This window comes from Moschus berezovskii, chromosome 13 (genome assembly GCF_049115385.1).
Source record: "Moschus berezovskii isolate FMDL1 chromosome 13, NW_MosBer_1.0, whole genome shotgun sequence".
Lineage (NCBI taxonomy): Eukaryota > Metazoa > Chordata > Mammalia > Artiodactyla > Moschidae > Moschus > Moschus berezovskii.
Genome location: NC_142472.1, coordinates 3109058 through 3128784, shown reverse-complemented (window position 1 = coordinate 3128784; position 19727 = coordinate 3109058). Strand labels below are relative to the sequence as shown.

At 41.5% G+C, this 19727-nt stretch overlaps 1 protein-coding gene across 1 annotated transcript in view; it reads left to right on the top strand.

Annotated features, from left to right (window-relative positions):
* MYO16 (myosin XVI) overlaps positions 1 to 19727 on the top strand; it is a 478842-nt gene that overhangs the window by 184231 nt on the left and 274884 nt on the right. Inside the window, exons 9-10 of the mRNA XM_055426698.2 lie at positions 87 to 240; positions 17392 to 17542. Of these exons, the coding sequence (XP_055282673.2) occupies positions 87 to 240; positions 17392 to 17542 (305 nt within the window). The remainder of the gene's footprint in view (positions 1 to 86; positions 241 to 17391; positions 17543 to 19727) is intronic.

Genomic DNA, 19727 nt, shown 5'->3' with positions numbered 1-19727 from the left:
TGGTAAGCTGGCAGGGTCATTGAAAGGCAGTGGTCCCCTGTGCTGTCAGCTCTCACCGGCTCCAGTTGCCTCTTGGTTTCTTGTAGACGTTGCCGCGTCGGAGTTGATTGAGGAAATGCTGCTGAAGGCCGAGTCTGCCTGGGACGGAAAAACGCAGACGCCTCTCTGTGTTCAGACCTTGGCCCAAGAGGACCCTTATGAAGAGATCATCCCTGACCTTCCAGTCCTTCCCAGCAAGCTGTGAGTGCCTCCTCCCCGATCACAGCGTCGTCGCCCTCACTCCCGAGGACTCAGTCTTCCTCCTTGGTCATCCTGTCTGGTCACCTGTCATTTTTCAGTGAACTTTAAGCCTGTCTCTCAGCCAAAAGTTAGAGCCTGCCTCTCAGTGTTTGCTGAAAGATACTTGAGGACAATAAAGAAGTTAGGCATGAAAACCCTCTGAGTTTTAAACATTACCATTTCAGACCTTCATTCAGTTTGTCATCATGAGACCAATGATAGTATTTTTAAGTACATTCCATATTTCGAACTCAACCAATAACTATGTAATGAAACCAAGAGATTTCCAGTAACTGTCATCGTGACTAAATTTCCTCAAGTGGGGAGTATTAATACAAATGCAGTGAAGTGAAAGTCACTCAATCGTGTCTGACTCTTTGCGACCCCATCGACTATACCGTCCATGGAATTCTCCAGGTCAGAATCTTGGAGTGGGCAACCTTTCCGTCTCCAGGGGATCTTCCTGACCCAGGGATCGAACTCAGGTCTCCCACATTGCAGGCGAATTCTTTACCAGCCAAGCCACAAGGGAATCCCAAGAATACTGGAGTGGGTAGGCTATCCCTTCTTTAGCAGATCTTCCCGAACCAGTAATCAAACCGGGGTCTCCTGCATTGCAGGCAGATTCTTTACCAACTGAGCTATGAGGGAATTAATAGATATAGCCATGGTAATGATTTCTTACAATCTTAAAGTATGTCCTAAAGACTGACACATGCCATAAACAAGGTGAAACTTACAAATATTATGCTAAGTGAAGAAAGTCAGACACAGAAGGCCACATAGTGTATTACTGAATTTATAATGAAGTGCCTGAAATTAGCAAATGAATCAAGACAGAAGGTACATTCGTAGTTGGATGAGTGGGGTGAGGGGAAGATGGGAAGTAACTCTGAATGGATATGGGTTTCCTTAGGGAGCTGATGGAAATTTTCTGGAAGTAGATGAGATGGTTACACGCGTTTGTGAATGTGCTAAAAAGCACTGAATTGCACTCCATGGAAGTGTGAATTTTGTGCTACGGATATTATTTCTCAGTAAGATAAATGCGCGAGGAAAAGCCATTTCAGGCTGAAAGCAACATCTGCAGCATACAAGCAGTGGGACCTTGAGGAAGGTGCTTCCCACCTCCGAATCTGTGTTTTGTCAGTCAATGGAGATTAAGTCTAATGTTAAGACTTTCTTCGGGGATAAAATCGAAAATTATATTGAAGAGAAACTCAAGTGATGGGTACACTTGTTTAACGACTAAGTGATTTTGTAGAATTTCTTTTATCATTCATGATTTTACCTTTGTAGTGTTAGAAATAAATATGAGCTGGAATAAACAGGATGAAAATAACTAGGTACACGTATGTTTTGAGGCAGAGAGTCTTAATTTCTATAATTGACTTTCAGACCTTGTTTTAGTGTGGGAAGGAAAAATGTGGACATCTGAGGTCTCCTCTGTAGAGAAGCCCCTTGGGCAAACTTTGGGAGATAGTGAGGGACAGGGAAGCCTGGCGTGCTGCAGTCCATGGGGTCCCAAAGAGGCAGACACGACTGAGCGACTGAACAAAAGCAACAACCTCAGCTGTAAAGAAGCCCACAAACATTATGAATGAGAACACTTTCTTTAAAGCTGGTAAATGCTTGTATTTTTTAGAGAAAAAACAAGACTGGTTGTTGATTTTTATCACAGTTTCACAGTGCTGATTGATTTGGGCAACAATTTACTGAGCCACGTTGGGACATTTTCAAGTAGAAGCCATGTATGAAGTGAATCAGACAATTGACATGATTGACAGGAAACAGAAATGTATTTCTTTGACAATCTCTTAGGCGTCATTTACGAAGCAGCATTTCTTTCCTAACCAGGAGTGTGGGAGTCGGTGGCTACAACACCCAGCGTCTGGGGAGGGTTTGGGTCTGTCTCTCTTTCCTCACCGTTGCTCAGATCTCCTGCAAGCTCCCCTCCTGTTTTTCCCCTTTCCTTATTTGTTCCCAGGACAGATCAGGGCACAGTCATTGATAGAAGCATAGGGTTATAAAGAACTTAGAACGTCTTCTCTCCTCCGTATAACCTACAGTTTTTCTTCTGTAATTTTTTCTTCTCCCACTTTTTATCTACAGTCCTCATTCCTAAGATTTAACAAATAAAACCTCATCTGAATTACAGTTGCCCATCTTTCTTCATCACTTAAAACCCAAGCTTCCTATTTCCTTTTTAAAAAAATTAATTTATTTAATTGGAGGCTAATTACTTTACAATATTGTGGTGATTTTTGCCACGCATCGACACGAATCAGCCACAGCTGTACATGTGTCCCCCGCTCCAAAGCTCCCTTCCCACCTGCCTCTCCAGCCCATCCCTCTGATTGTACCAGTGAACCAGCCCTGAGTGCCCTGTCTCATGCATCAAACATGGACTGGTCACCTATTTCACATATGGTAATATTCATGTTTCAATGCTGTTCTTTCAAATCATTGCGCCCTCACCTTCTCCCAGAGTCCAAAAGTCTGTTCTTCATATTTGTGTCTCTTTTGCTGTCTTGCATATAGGGTCGTCATTACCATCTTTCTAAATTCCATATATATGCATTCAGTTCAGTTCAGTTCAGTTGCTCATCGTGTCCGACTCTTTGCGACCCCATGAATCACAGCACGCCTGGCCTCCTTGTCCACCACCAACTCCCGGAGTTCACTCAAACTCGTGTCCATCGAGTCGGTGATGCCATCCAGCCATCTCATTCTCTGTCATCCCCGTCTCCTCCCGTCCCCAATCCCTCCCAGCATCAGAGTCTTTTCCAGTGAGTCAACCCGTCGCATGAGGTGGCCAAAGTATAAGAGTTTCAGCTTTAGCATCAGTCGTTCCAATGAACACCCAGGATTGATCTCCTTTAGAATGGACTGGTTGGATCTCCTTGCAGTCCAAGGGACTCTCAAGAGTCTTCTCCAGCACCACAGTTCAAAAGCATCAATTCTTCAGCGATCAGCTTTCTTCACAGTCCAACTCTCATATCCATACATGACCACGGGAAAAACCATAGCCTTGACTAGACGGACCTTGGTTGGCAAAGTAATGTCTCTACTTTTTAATATGCTATCTAGGTTGGTCATAACTTTCCTTCTAAGGAGTAAGCATCTTTTAATTTCCTGGCTGCAATCAGCATCTGCAGTGATTTTGGAGCCCAAAAAAATAAAGTCAGCCACTGTTTCCACTGTTTCCCCATCTATTTCCCATGAAGTGATGGGACCAGATGCCATGATCTTTGTTTTCTGAATGTTGAGCTTTAAGCCAACCTTTTCACTCTCCTCTTTCACTTTCATCAAGAGGCCTTTGAGTTCCTCTTCACTTTCTGCCATAAGGGTGGTGTCATCTGCATATCTGAGGTTATTGATATTTCTCCTGGCAATCTTGATTCCAGCTTGTGCTTCTTCCAGCCCAGGATTCCTCATGATGTACTCTGCATATAAGTTAAATAAGCACGGTGACAATATACAACCTTGACGTACTCCTTTTCCTATTTGGAACCAGTCTGTTCCATGTCCAGTTCTAACTGTTGCTTCCTGACCTGCATACAGGTTTCTCAAGAGGCAGGTCAGGTGATCTGGTATTCCCATCTCTTTCAGAATGTTCCACAGTTTATTGTGATCCACACAGTCAAAGGCTTTGGCATAGTCAATGAAGCAGAATTAGATGTTTTTCTGGAACTCTCTCACTTTCTCCATGATCCAGCGGATGTTGGCAATTTGATCTCTGGAGCCTCTGCCTTTTCTAAAACCTGCTTGAACATCTCGAAGTTCACGGTTCACATATTGCTGATTCCTGGCTTGGAGAATTTTGAGCATGACTTTACTAGCGTGTGAGATGAGTGCAATTATGTGGTGGTTTGAGCATTCTTTGTATTGGTGTTTTTCTTTGTGACTTACTTCACTCTGTATAATAGGCTCCTTCATCCACCTCATTAGAACTGACTCAAATATGTTCTTTTTAATACTCCATTGTGTATGTGTACCACGGCTTTCTCATCCATTCATCTGCCAATGGACATCTAGGTTGCCTCCATGTCCTGGCTATTATAAACAGTGCCGCAATAAACATCGGGGTATACGTGTCTCTTTCAGTTCTGGTTTCCTCGCTGTGTATGCCCAGGAGTGTGATTGCTGGATCATATGGCAGTTCTGTTTCAAGTTTTTTAAGGAATCTCCACACTGTTCTCCATAGTGGCTATACTAGTTTTCATTCCCACCAACAGTGTAAGAGGGTTCCCTTTTCTCCACACCCTCTCCAACATTTATTGTTTGTAAACATTTTTGATAGCAGCCATTCTGACCAGCATGAAATGGTACCTTATTGTGATTTTGATTTGCATTTCTCTGAGAATGAGTGATGTTGAGCATCTTTTCATGTGTTTTTTAGCCATCTGTATGTCTTCTTTGGAGAAATGTCTGTTTAGTTCTTTGGCCCATTTTTTGATTGGGTTGTTTATTTTTCTGGTATTGAGCTGTATGAGGTGCTTGTATATTTTTGAGATTAATTCTTTGTCAGTTGTTTCATTTACTATTATTTTCTCTCCTTCTTAAGGTTGTCTTTTCACCTTGCTTATAGTTTCCTTCATTGTGCAAAAGCTTTTAAGTTTAATTAGGTTCCATTTGTTTGTTTTTGCTTTTATTTCCATTAATCTGGGAGGTGGGTCACAGAGGATCTTGCTGTGATTTCTGAGCAAGCAAGTGAGTGTTCTGCCTGTTTTCCTCAGAATTTTATAGTTTTTGGTCTTACATTTATATCTTTAATCCATTTTGAGTTTATTTTTGTGTATGGTGTTAGAAAGGGTTCTAGTTTCATTCTTCTACAGGTGGTTGACCAGTTTTCCCAGCATCACTTGTTAAAGAGATTGTCTTGTATATTCTTGCCTCCTTTATCAAAAATAAGGTGTCCGTAGGTGCATGGATTCATCTCTGTGCTTTCTGTTTTATTCCATTGATCTATATTTCTATCTTTGTGCCAGAACCATACTGTCTTGCAGACTGTAGCTTTGCAGTATAGTCTGGAGTCAGGCAGGTTGACTCCTCCAGTTCCATTCTTCTCTCTCAAGAGTGCTTTGGCTATTTGAGGTTTTTTGTGTTTCCATACAAATTGTGAAATTATTTGTTCTAATTCTGTGAAAAATACCTTTGGTAGCTTGGTAGGGATTGCACTGAATCTACAGATTGCTTTGGATAGTATATTCGTTTTCACTATATTGATTCTTCTGATCCATGAACACGGTGTTTTTCTCCATCTACTTGTCTCATCTTTGATTTTTTCATCAGTGTTTTATAGTTTTCTACAGATAGGTCTTTTGTTTGTTTAGGTAAATTTATTTCTACATATTTTATTCTTTTCTTTGCAATGGTGAATGGAATTGTTTCCTTAATTTCTCTTTCTGCTTTGTCATTGTTAGTGTACTGGAATGCAAGGGATTTCTGTGTGTTGATTTTGTTTCCTGCAACTTTATTCATTGATTAGCTCTAGTAATTTTCTGGTGGTGTCTGTAGGGTTTTCTATGTAGAGGATCATGTCATCTGCAAGCAATGAGAGTTTTAATTCTTTTCCAATCTGAATTCCTTTCATTTCTTTTTCTTCTCCGATTGCTGTGGCTAAAATTTCCAAAACTATGTTGAATAGTAGTGGTGAAAGTGGGCACTCTTGTCTTGTTCCTGACTTTGGAGGAAATGTTTTCAATTTTTCGCCACTGAAGATAATGTTTGCTGTGGGTTTATTGTAGATGGCTTTTATTATGTTGGAGAAGGAAATGGCAACCCACTCCAGTGTTCTTGCCTGGAGAATCCCAGGGACGGGGGAGCCTGGTGGGCCTCCGTCTGTGGGGTCACACAGAGTCGGACACAACTGAAGTGACTTAGCAGTAGCAGCATGTTCCTTCTATGCCTGCTTTCTGGAGAGTTTTTATTATAAATTGGTGTTTAATTTTGCAAAGGCTTTCTCTGCATCTATTGAGATAATCATATCTCAAATTGAAATTTATCTTTCAATTTGTTAATGTGGTGTATCACATTGATTGATTTGCAAATATTGAAGAATCCTTGCATCCCTGGGATAAAGCCCACTTGGTCATGATGTATGATCTTTTTTGTAAGTTGTTGGATTATGTTTGCTAGAATTTTGTTGAGGCTGCCATCATCCTGATACAAAAACCAGACAAAGATGCCACAAAAAAAGAAAACTACCTTTTGCCTTCAGGGAAAAGGTACAATGAACAAGTCAACTTTGCAATACAAAAGGAAACAGGATCTTTGCATCTGTGTTCATCAGTGATATTGGCCTGTAGTTTTCTTTGTCTGGTTTTGGTATTAGGGTGATGGCAGCCTCAACGAAATTCTAGCTCACAGTCCTTGCCATCTTCTGTGAAATTGCTTTCCGAACAGAGATGCCTATGGGATTAGAACAAGATGAGGCCACTGTTTTCCATCTGTCCACCGTCTTATCCACCCAACCCTTTGACTCGGTTCACTCTGAGCATCTAAAATCTAATGATGTGATTTCAGGATAAGGATGGGGGCTTTGAGCCAGCCTAACCTCTATTCCTGGTTGGTAAACATACCAATATACTAGGATGGTAATGTGCCCTTGCTCCATGGAAAGAGGGCACAGGACTTGAGTTCAGGGCCCTCCAAGACCTTACTGTGTGTGTCTGTCCTGAACTGTATACTTCATGATGAAGTTGTAATATTGGGTTGGCCATAAAGGTGGTTTGGGATCTTATGCAAAAACCCAAATGAACTTTGTAGCCACGCAGTACTAAGTATAAGGCTTTCTTGAGTCATTCCAGGGAATCGTCTAACCTGAGAAAGGTTGAGGGAACACTTGAATTTGTAGCTAGTTGGCTGCAAAGTGCAGGTGGCCTGGGAACGCTCAGACTTGTGGCCGACATCCGAAGTGGGACTGACTTGCTGAGGACGGTGCCCTTACCTTGGGGGTTCATGCTGACTCTAGATGCTCCATCTATGTCAGAAACACACTGCAGTATAACACAGGGTGATGAGGGTGGCCCCTGTCTTGTGGGCTTGTTCTCGATGACTAAGCGACTGTGTAACTCTTGAGATATTCAGAAACTCCCTTCATAATGCACAGAACTTCTGGATTCAACTTACTTTAATTTAAGAGACTTTTAAAAAGTTCCTTTGTTGATAACTGTTGAGAACTCGTCTAAGATGAAGGAGACTACTCATAGATGAATGTCTTAAAAACAGTGTTATTTCAAATCCAAACACAAGTGACACATTGAAATTTTTATTTTTGTTTTAGAGACAAGTGCTGTTTTACCAAAGTGGTTTTTTAAGTGTAGGTTTTTCTTACAAAACCTAAAGTCAATTTTTTGTTGTTTTTCGGAGGGGAAGGGGGGGCATCAACAATAGCAATTAGTTGAAAAACTTTCCAAGAAATGTTTCATTCCACATTAATCTTTGGTTCATTATTTTATTTCATTGATGCAGAAAAACTCTAATTCCCTATGATAATTTATGTAGCTATGTTCCTAAGATTAAAATTGGGAACTATCTACTTGGTCCATTACTTTAACCATCAAAATAACTGAATCACATATGCCATTTCTCCACATTTGTTTCTATTAAGTTTTCTTCCCTTATGGGCCAAATGTATCTCAATATAGTCCATTTTATTTGTTCTCTTTAGTTTTCTAAAACCGCCTGAGTTATAATGGGAAGTAATTGTTGCCTTCGTTAGTTTTATGATGTTCCTGTTTCATTTTCAGCAATAGAATCCCAGTTCCTACAGTCACATTTGCTCTGCATGTGATGCTATTTATGTTGATAGAAATAAGTAAGTCTTGAATAAATCCAGTCGAGTTCAGAAATTGGGTGTGTGCTAGTGTAGTCCCATATAATTTCTTCCACAGTCTAGTTACATTTACCTCTCCCGCGTTAATCTAAAGTGCCCGTGGCTGGTAGCTCTTTCATTTTATGTTTATGGAGGCTGCCTTACCAAAAGCCTTCTTTTAGAAAGTAAACTATTTAATCCTATTTTTTCTTTCTCACTGATAAATGTCTAGCCATAATTTTTTTTTTTTGTAATCAGAATACTTTTTCATTGAAGAAAATATGGAGAATGTAGAATAATATATAGAAGTATGACAATAATCTCTTGTTAGCATCAAAGAAAAAGTGCACCGGAAAAGTCAGTGAATATTTAATTCAAGAGGATGGCAGATATGCTGGTTGAGGAAATGCAAACCCATTCCATTGTTTTTTCCTGGGAAACCCCATGGACAGAGGAGCCTGGCGAGCTCCAGTCTACTGCTGCTGCTGCTAAGTCACTTCAGTCGTGTCCGACTCTGTGTGACCCCATAGACGCAGCCCACCAGGCTCCCCCGTCCCTGGGATTCTCCAGGCAAGAACACTGGAGTGGGTTGCCATTTCCTTCTCCAATGTGTGAAAGTGAAAAGTGAAAGTGAAGTCGCTCAGTCATGTCCGACTAGTAGCGACCCCAGGGACTGCAGCCCACCAGGCTCCTCTGTCCATGCGATTTTCTAGGCAAGAGTACTGGAGTGGGTTGCGTTAGGGAAGAGAGATTGAGTGCCAAGGCCAGAAAGCTTGTTAGTGCCGGGCTTAAAGGAAAAGTGCTGGAGGAAGTTAACCGGAACTGGTCGGAGTGGTGAGGCATTAATTTGCTCGCTGGTGTCGATGGAAGTCAGGCTCCTGCCCTCCGGCAGTGACAGGGAGCCCGGGGGCCATCTGTCATGACTACTGCATCTCAGAAGGGTAGCTGTCAGTTGCTGCAGGAAGCACCCCTGGGTTATAAGCCTGGGCGTGCGTGGGTGCTAAGTCGCTTCGGTTGTGTCTGACTCTGTGCGACCCTGTGGACCGAAGACCGCCAGGCTCCTCTGTCCATGGGATTCTCCAAGCAAGAATACTGGAGTGGGCTGCCATGCCCTCCTCCAGGGGATCTTTACTGGGAAAGCCCATTCTTCCCAGGGACTGAACCCCTGTCTTTTACATCTCCTGCATTGATAGGCAGGTTCTTTACCACTAGCGCCACCTGGGAAGCCCTCCTAAGCCTAGGTTTACATCTCAAAGGCAGGCAGAGAAAAAAAAAATCATAAACTTAAGATCTTTAAAGTTCTCTAAGAAGTGAAGGGTCATGGGTCCAGAGCAGGGAGAAGCTCCGTTGGAATTAGAGGAATGTTACTGCCTTCTTCCACATGAATCCGTCTTCTTGATGCAAACTGCTATTCACTCGGCATATTTCTTCATATGCTTTATATGTTTCTTGTTTATGAAGTTGAATTCTTCTTTCTATATAATTGCAACTTATTTTTTAAATTAATCTTATATCAAATATTTTGCCATAATTTATAAAGGTTTAATGAGCGTTAAAATACCAATGATTACTTTGAGTCTTCCTTTTTCTAAAAGAATAGAATTTTAATATATGTTTATATTCTACAAATGGATAATCAGTGAAAAGCTAAATATATAGACATTAACATAGGGATGCTATTGTTAACCACAGTGATTATGGATAAAATGTGTTCTATTCAAAAGATAGAATAGAAACCTGAAGAAAAAATTGTTCTCCAGAAATCAAAACATTAACACATGCCATGAACCTAAGTGCATGCTTTTCACTTTCTTACAGAAAATATCTGCCTGACTAATTAATATGCTGTCTATCAACCCAACCACATCATTCTGAGGCATTATTCTTACATAAATGAGGGTGCTTGTAACGAGCTGCTTATAATTATTGTTGGTAGTAAGTCATAGGGTTTATAACCTGTGATCCTATTGAGTGCATAAATGATATTTTTAAATGCAGGTGAGTGTGTTAACATCATTGAATATTTGGACTTGAAATACATTTAGATATTCTAATTCCTGCATTGGGCAAAGGTGGAACTGTGGCCCAGGCATGCTCAAGGTCTTAGACGGTCAGGTAGAAGCCAAATTGAGGTCAGGACTGACACAGGATGAGGTCACTGTACTGTTCCTGGCCAGTCTTCTTTTCAAGTGCACCTTCCAAAGAGCCTCCTTTTAACACTGCAATGAGACTTGGGATGTGAAAGAAGTATTTCTGCTGTTTTAGTTAACTCACGAGTTCTTCCCATTGCGTGCGAGCTCAGTAGCTTCAGTCATGCCTAACTCTCTGTGACTCTGTGGACTGTAGCCTGTCAGGCTTCTCTGTCCATGAGATTCTCTAGGCAACAAGACTGGAGTGGATTGCCATGCCCTCCTCCAGGGGATCTTCCCAACTCAGGAGTCAAGCCTCTGTCTGCTCTCCTGCATCTCCTGCACTGCAGGCAGATTCTTTACCTCAGGAGTCAAGCCTCTGTCTGCTCTTCCGCGTCTCCTGCACTGCAGGCAGATTCTTTACCTCGGAGCCACTGGGGAAGCCCCGTTTTCCGTCTCACTCACTTCAGTTCAGTCGCTCACTCGTGTCTGACTCTTTGCGACCCCACGGACTGCTGCAAACCGAGCCTCCCTGTCCATCACCAACTCACAGAGTTCACTCAAACTCATGTGCACTGAGTCCGTGATGCCATCCAACCATCTCATCTTCTGTCGTCCCCTTCTCCTCCTGCCTTCAACCTTTCCCAACAAAAGAGTCTTTTCAAACGATTTAGCTCTTCGTATCAGGTGGCCCAAAGACTGGAGTTTCAGCTTCAGCATCAGTCCTTCCAATGAATATTCAGGACTGATTTCTTTTAGGATGGACTGGTTGGATCTCCTTGCAGTCCAAGGGACTCTAAAGAGTCTTCTCCAACACCACAGTTCAAAAGCATCAGTTCTTCAGTGCTCAACTTTCTTTGTAGTCCAACTCTCACATCCATACATGACCACTGGAAAAAAGATAGCTTTGACTACATGGACCTCTGCTGGCAAAGTAATGTCTCTGCTTTTTAATAAGCTGTCTGCTTTGGTCATAACTTTTCTTTGAAGGAACAAGCATCTTTTAATTTCATGGCTGCAGTCACTGTCTGCAGTGATTTTGGAGCCCCCAAAAAATAAAGTCTCTCAATGTTTCCGTTGTTTCCCCATCTATTTGCCATGAAGTGATGGGACCAGATGCCATGATCTTAGTTTTCTGAATGTTGAGCTTTAAACCAACTTTTTCACTCTCCTCTTTCACTTTCATCCAGAGGCTCTTTAGTTCTTCACTTTCTGCCATAAGGGTGGTGTCATCTGCATATCTGAGGTTATTGATATTTCTCCCGGCAATCTTTATTCCAGCTGTGCTTCTTCCAGCCCAGCGTTCCTCATGATGTACTCTGCATATAAGTTAAATAAGAAGGGTGACAATATTCAGCCTTGACGTACTCCTTTTCCTATTTGGAACCAGTCTGTTGTTCCATGTCCAGTTCTAACTGTTGCTTCCTGACCTGCATACAGGTTTCTCAAGAGGCAGGTCAGGTGGTTCCCATCTCTTTCAGAATGTTCCACCGTTTGTTGTGATCCACACAGTCAAAGGCTTTGGCATAGTCAATAAAGCATAAGTAGATGTTTTTCTGGAACTCTTTTATTTTTTTGATGATCCAGCAGATGTTGGCAATTTGATCTCTGGCTTCTCTGCCTTTTGTAAAACCAGACTGAACATCTGGAAGTTCATGGTTCACATACTGTTGAAGCCTGGCTTGGAGAATTTTGAGCATTACTTTGTTAGCGTGTGAGATGTGTGCCATTGTGTGGCAGTTTGAGCATTCTTTGTCATTGCCTTTCTTTGGGATTGGAATGAAAACTGACCTTTTCTAGTTCTGTGGCCACTGCTGAGTTTTCCAAATTTGCTGGCATATTGAGTGCAGCACTTTCACAGCATCATCTTTCAGGATTTGAAAGAGCTCAACTGAAATTCCATCACCTCCACTAGCTTTGTTTGTAGTGATGCTTCCTAAGGCCCACTTGACTTTGCATTCCAGGAAGTCTGGCTCTAGGTGTATGATCATACCATCATGATTATCTGGGTTGTGAAGATCTTTTTTGTACCGTTCTTCTGTGTATCCTTGCCACCTCTTCTTAATATCTTCTGCTTCGGTTAGGTCCATACCATTTCTGTCCTTCTTTCTTCCTTTTAGAAATCCTTTATAGTTGGTTTTACATTTTTATAAGCTATCTTTCTAGTTTCTACCTTGACTAATCTAACTACTGCTTTATTAATTGCTTTATAGTCAAAAGGTTTGATATATGCAAAAACTCTCTTTAGTTTTTATTGTTATTTTTTAATTTCTTGACAGTGCAGAAAAGGGAGGCAGCGAGTATAAAGGGAGATAAGGAAGGAAGTATTCTGGTAGATAGATGAATGAAGCATATGTCCTAAGTCAGGACAGACACCTGCACACGAGTGTGTATAGAAGCTCCGTTCATAATTGACAAACACTGGACAACCCCGAAGCTGTGGTGAAGGTCCGCCAAAGTGCAATGCGTCCTGTAGGCGGATACTGCTCAGTGATAAAACGTGCAGAAATTGGTATGTGCAGCAGCTTGAGTGAATCTCAAAATCATGTCAAGTAAACCAAGCGAGGCACAAAACTACATGCTCTGTTATTCCTTTCGTACGTCATCTCAGAAAACGCGAAACAATTACCATGGTTACCAGGATCAGAGCAGTTCATCCTAAAGGAATTCAACCCTGAATATTGACCGGAAGGACTGATGCTGCAGCTCCAGTACTTTGGCCCCCTGATGCAAAGAGCCAACTCGTGCAAAAGACCTTGCTGCTGGGAAGACTGAGGGCAAAAGGAGAAGGGCGCGGCAGCGGGTGAGATGGTTGGACGGCAGCACTGATTCTATGGACAGGAATTCGCGCAAACTCCGGGAGACAGAGGAGGGCAGAAGAGCCTGGCACGCTGCAGTCCTTGGGATTGCAAAGAGTTGGACTATTTGCAACTGAAACACACCGCCACCACAAGGGACGGGGGTCTAGGGGAGGTTAATGACTTTAAAGCCGTGTGCAAAGAGCCATTTGGGATCAGAAAATTTTAAGCGTTGCTGGTTACATGGGTTATAGGAGTGTGTGTGTATATACATCCAACTATACATAACTATATATGTATGTAGGCAAAGCTCATTGAACTGTTTATCTACAGAGTAAATTTTACTATTTGTAAATCCTCCTAAAAACTGAAACTTTTTAAAACCAACAAAATGCATTAAGCTTTAATTAGAATCACAACTACTACTGAAAAATACATGAAATAATTATGTTTATATATGTTGCATTTGATTAAATACATATTTCTGCCTTATAGTCACAATTAGGGAAGTACATTTTTAAATTTTACTATACTAAAATGTTACAAATTAATCATTCAGATTGTGTTTATATTTTATGAACTTAGTTCTCTTACTTTGGCCCCAGGTAAATAGCAAGGAGGGATCACAGCTCCAACCATCAACAGAAAATTGGATTTAAGATTTACTGAGCATGGCCCTGCCCATCAGAATAAGACCCAGTTTCCCCCTCAGTCAGGCAATCCCATCAGGAAGCTTCCATAAGTTTCTTATCTTTATCAGAGGGCAGATAGTCTGAAAACCACAATCATGGAAAACTAACCAATCTAATCACATGGACCACAGTCTTGTCTAACTCAGTGAAACTATGAGCCATGCCATGTAGGGCCAACCAAGACGGATGGGTCTTGGTGGAGAGTTCTGACAAAATGTGATCCACTGGAGAAGGGAATGCAAACCACTTCAGTATTCTTGCCTTGAGAACCCCATGAACAGTATGAAAAGGAAAAAAGATAGGACACTGAAAGATGAACTCCCCAGGTCGGTATGTGCCCAATATGCTACTGGAGATCAGTGGAGAAACAACTCCAGAAAGAATGAGGAGACGGAGCCAAAGCAAAAACAACACCCGGTTGTGGGTGTGACTGTTGATGGAAGTAAAGGCCGATGCTGTAAAGAGCAATATTGCATAGGAACCTGGAATGCTAGGTCCATGAATCAAGCCAAATTGGAAGTCGTCAAACAGGGGAAGAGAAGAGTGAGCATCAACCTTCTAGGAATCAGCAAACTAAGATGGACTGGAATGGGTAAATTTAACTCAGATGACCGTTATATCTACCACTGTGGGCAGAAATCCCTTAGAAGAAATGGAGTAGCCATCATAGTCAACAAAAGAATCTGAAATGTAGTACTTGGATACAATCTCAAAAATGACAGAATGATCTCTGTTCATTTCCAAGCAAACCATTCAGTATCACAGTAATCCAAATTTATGCTCCGACCAGTAATGCTGAAGAAGCTGAAGTTGAATGGTTCTATGAAGACCTACAAGACCTTCTAGAAGTAAAACCCAAAAAAAGTTGTCCTTTTCATTATAGGGGACTGGAATGGAAAAGTAAGAAGTCAAGAAAAATCTTGAGTAACAGGCAAATTTGGCCTTGGAGTACAGAATGAAGCAGGGCAAAGGCTAATAGAGTTTTGCCAAGAGAAGGCACTGGTCATAGCAAACACCATCTTCCAACAACACAAGAGAACACTCTACACATGGACATCACCAGATGGCCAACACCAAAATCAGATTGATTATATTCTTTGCAGCCAAAGATGGAGAAGCTCTGTATAGTCAGCAAAAACAAGACCAGGAGCTGTAGGGCTCAGATCATAAACTCCTTATTGTGAAATTCAGACTTACATTGAAGAAAGTAGGGAAAACCACTAGACCATTCAGGTATGACCTAAATCAAATCCCTTACAATTAAACAGTGGAAGTGAGAAATCTATTTAAGGGACTAGATCTGATCAACAGAGCGCCTGATGAACTGTGGACAGAGTGTCATGACATTATATAGGAGACAGGGAGCAAGACGATCCTCAAGAAAAAGAAATGCAAAAAGGCAAAATGGCTGTCTGAGGAGGTCTACAGATGAAAGAAGAGAAGCCAAAAGTAAAGGAGAAAAGGAAAGATATAAGCATCTGAATGCAGATTTCCAAAGAATAGCAAGGAGAGATAAGAAAGCCTTCCTCAATGATCAGTGCAAAGAAATAGAGGAAAACAATAGAATGGAAAAGACTAGAGATCTCTTCAAGGAAATTAGAGATACCAAGGGAACATTTCATGCAAAGATGGACTCAATAAAGGACAGATATGGTATGGACCTAACAGAAGCAGAAAATATTAAGAAGAGGTGGCAAGAATACACAGAAGAACTATACAAAGAAGATCTTCATGACGGAGATAATCACGATGGTGTGATCACTCACCTAGAGCCAGACATCCTGGAATGCAAAGTCAAGTGGGCCTTAGGAAGCATCACTACAAATAAAGTTAGTGGAGGTGATGGAATTCCAGTTGAGCTCTTTCAAATCCTAAAAGATGATGCTGTGAAAGTGCTGCACTCAATATGCCAGCAAATTTGGAAAACTCAGCAGTGGTCACAGGACTGGAAAAGGTCAGTCTTCATTCCAATCCCAAAGAAAGGCAATGCCAAAGAATGCTCAAACTACCACACAATTGCACTCATCTCACACACTAGCAAAGTAATGCTTCAAATTTTCTAAGCCAGGCTTCTACAATATGTGAGCCTTGAACTTCCAGATGTTCAATCTGGTTTTAGAAAAGGCATAGAAGCCAGAGATCAAATTGCCAACATCTACTGGATCATCGAATAAGTAGGAGAGTTCCAGAAAAACATCTACTTATGCTTCATTGACTGTGCCAAAGCCTTTGACTGTGTGGATCACAACAAACTGTGGAAAATTCTGAAAGAGATGGGAATACCAGACCACCTGACCTGCCTTTAAGAAATCTGTAAGCAGGTCAGGAAGCAACAGTTAGAACTGGACATGGAGCAACAGACTGGTTCCAAATAGGAAAAGGAGTACGCCAAGGTTGTATATTGTCACCCTGCTTATTTAACTTATATGCAGAGTACATCATGAGGAACGCTGGGCTGGAAGAAGCACAAGCTGGAATCAAGATTGCCGGGAGAAATATCAATAACCTCAGACATGCAGATGACACCACCCTTATGGCAGAAAGTGAAGAGGAACTCAAAAGCCTCTTGATGAAAGTGAAAGAGGAGAATGAAAAGTTTGGCTTGAAGCTCAACATTCAGAAAACAAAGATCATGGCATCTGGTCCCATCACTTCATGGGAAATAGATGGAGAAACTGTGGAAACAGTGTCAGACTTTATTTTGGGGGGCTTCAAAATCACAGCAGATGCTGATTGCAGCCATGAAATTAAAAGATGCTTACTCCTTGGAAGGAAAATTATGACCAACCTAGATAGCATATTAGAAAGCAGAGACATTACTTTGCCAACAAAGGTCCCTCTAGTCAAGGCAATGGTTTTTCCCGTGGTCATGTATGGATGTGAGAGTTGGACTGTGAAGAAAGCTGATCGCCGAAGAATTGATGCTTTTGAACTGTGGTGTTGGAGAAGACTCTTGAGAGTCCCTTGGACTGCAAGGAGATCCAACCAGTCCATTCTAAAGGAGATCAGTCCTAGGTGTTCACTGGAAGGACTGATGCTGAAGCTGAAACTGCAATACTTTGGCCACCTCATGCGACGAGTTGACTCACTGGAAAAGACTCTGATGCTGGGAGGGATTGGGGGCGGGAGGAGACGGGAACGACAGAGAATGAGATGGCTGGATGGCATCACCGACTCGATGGACATGAGTTTGGGTGAACTCCAGGAGTTTGTGATGGACAGGGAGGCCTGTGCTGCGATTCATGGGGTCACAGAGTCGGACACGCCTGAACTGAACTGCAATGACGTGGATAATAATGTAATCAGCTGTAGAATGTTGCTCTCACTTGTTTGCAGTTCATTTTCACATTTAGATATTTTGCTTAGTTCAATCACGAGTTTCAGCCTTAGCTTTTAATTTGCCCATTGGTCGTCTGTTAAGCCATATATACTGTACATTCATAACCATTTTCTTCTCCAGTTAAAATAAGTATATGTTTTCTTGGATGTAAAGTTGAATGAAATCTGGAGCCGATTGAAATGGTTCTGGTTTCTCACTGACTTTGCCTGCAGTGTTGAAAGTGTTTCTTAGGTGAACCAGACAACTTTCCGTTACTGAGCAGTTTGGTCAGGGTAGTTTTTGATTGAGGTGGCAACATTAGGAGACTAATTATAGCATGGATTCCTTCCTGCAGCAGTCCCCTGGTATTGCCAATCGCCAAGCAAGACAGCCTGTTGGAAAAAGACATTATGTTCAAAGATGCAACTAAAGGTCTGTGCAAGCGACCGTCTCAGGACAGCGCAGCGGAGAATACCCCCACGCACGGCCCTGCCACGCCCGAGCAGGTGAGCACACCCTGCCTGTCTGCCCATGTCTGCCCCGGCTGCAGCTGTGACTGCATGCCTGAGAGCCGACTTTTCAGAAGGAAACACCCACTAACTTCCATTCAGAGAAAAATTAACAAGTGCAGATGTTAATATTTGTGAAATGCCCATATTGTTATGATATTATATTGACCATTAACAAAAATTGCTGTTGTCTTTCACAAGGATTTGAATTTTATAACCTTGACTTGACCAGGAATGGAAGTTCAGCTAATATGCTAAATTTCTGAATATTTTTAGTTATAGCATTAGCCATCATTTTGATTATTTTGTAGACTGTGTTTTTTGTTTCTTACAATATCAAATATTTTACATAAAAGAAAAAATAGCAAGCCAGTCAGTGGGTCACTTGTTAAAGGCAACTGTGTTGGTGTATTGTGTGTGTGTGTTTGTGTGTTTGTTCCAGTGTCCAAAGGATGGGAGATCACTTTGAGGAGCTTGGGCTTATAGAAATTAATGTATTTGTTTGCCCGTTCCACAGAAATAAATGACTTTTATACATTTCATATTTTATAAATGACAGAGTAGTTTTATAAATGTCAGAGTAATCTCTGAAAGTGCTTTTTCTCTACTGTATCTAATTTTGAATGTTTTAAAGACAGTTTGTTGATGTTTTCTCAAGAACCTCTACTTTTAGTTTCATTCAATTTTTTTTTTTAAAATAACAAATTCAGCTTTGTAATTTTGAAGTATCTTTAAATTTTAGTAGGTGTATTCATCAGCTTAGGCTTCCAGAATAAAACACAACACACTGCGTGGCTTAAACACCAGAAAGCTTTTTTCTCGAAGTTCTGGATGCTGGAAGTTCAGTATCAGGGCACTGGGTGATTCGTTTCTGGTGAAGGTCTTCTTTCTGACTTGCAGACGACCGCCTTCTCCCTGTGTCCTCACATGGTAGAGAGAGAGAATAAACAGCCTTTTTGGTGTCTCTTTTAAGGACACTAATCCTATATGTTCAGGTCCCCACCCTTTTGACCTCACTTATCCTTTGCAGCCAAAGATGGAGAAGCTGTATACAGTTAGCAAAAACAAGACCAGGAGCTGACTGTGGCTCAGATCATGAACTCCTTATGGCCAAATTCAGACTTAAATTGACGAAAGTAGGGAAAACCACTAGACCATTCAGATATGACCTCAATCAAATCCCTTATGATTATACAGTGGAAGTGAGAAATAGATTTAAGGGACTAGATCTGATAGAGTGCCTGATGAACTCTGGACGGAGGTTCGTGACATTGTACAGGAGACAGGGACCAAGACCATCCCCATGGAAAAGAAATGCAAAAAAGCAAAATGGCTGTCTGAGGAGGCCTTACAAATAGCTGTGAAAAGAAGAGAAGCGAAAAGCAAAGGAGAAAAGGAAAGATATAAGCATCTGAATGCAGAGTTCCAAAGAATAGCAAGGAGAGATAAGAAAGCCTTCTTCAGTGATCAATGCAAAGAAATAGAGGAAAACAACAGAATAGGAAAAACAAGAGATCTCTTCAAGAAAATTAGAGATTCCAAGGGAACATTTCATGCAAAGATGGGCTTGATAAAGGACAGAAATGGTGTGGACCTAACAGAAGCAGAAGATATTAAGAAGAGGTGGCAAGAATACACAGAAGAACTGTACAAAAAAGATCTTCACGAGCAAGATAGTCACGATGGTGTGATCACTGACCTAGAGCCAGACATCTTGGAATGTGAAGTCAAGTGGGCCTTAGAAAGCATCACTACGAACAAAGCTAGTGGAGGTGATGGAATTCCAGTTGAGCTATTTCAAATCTTGGAAGATGATGCTGTGAAAGTGCTTCACTCAATATGCCAGCAAATTTGGAAAACTCAGCAGTGGCCACAGGACTGGAAAAGTCAGTCTTCATTCCAATCCCAAAGAAAGGGAATGCCAAAGAATGCTCAAACTACTGCACAATTGCACTCATCTCACACGCTAGTAAAGTCATGCTCAAAATTCTCCAAGAGAGGCTTCAGCAATGTGTGAACCGTGAACTCCCAGATATTCAAGTAGGTTTTAGAAAAGGCAGAGGCACCAGAGATCAAATTGCCAACATCCGCTGGATCATGGAGAAAGCAAGAGAGTTCCAGAAGAGCATCTATTTCTGCTTCATTGACTATGCCAAAGCCTTTGACTGTGTGGATCACAATA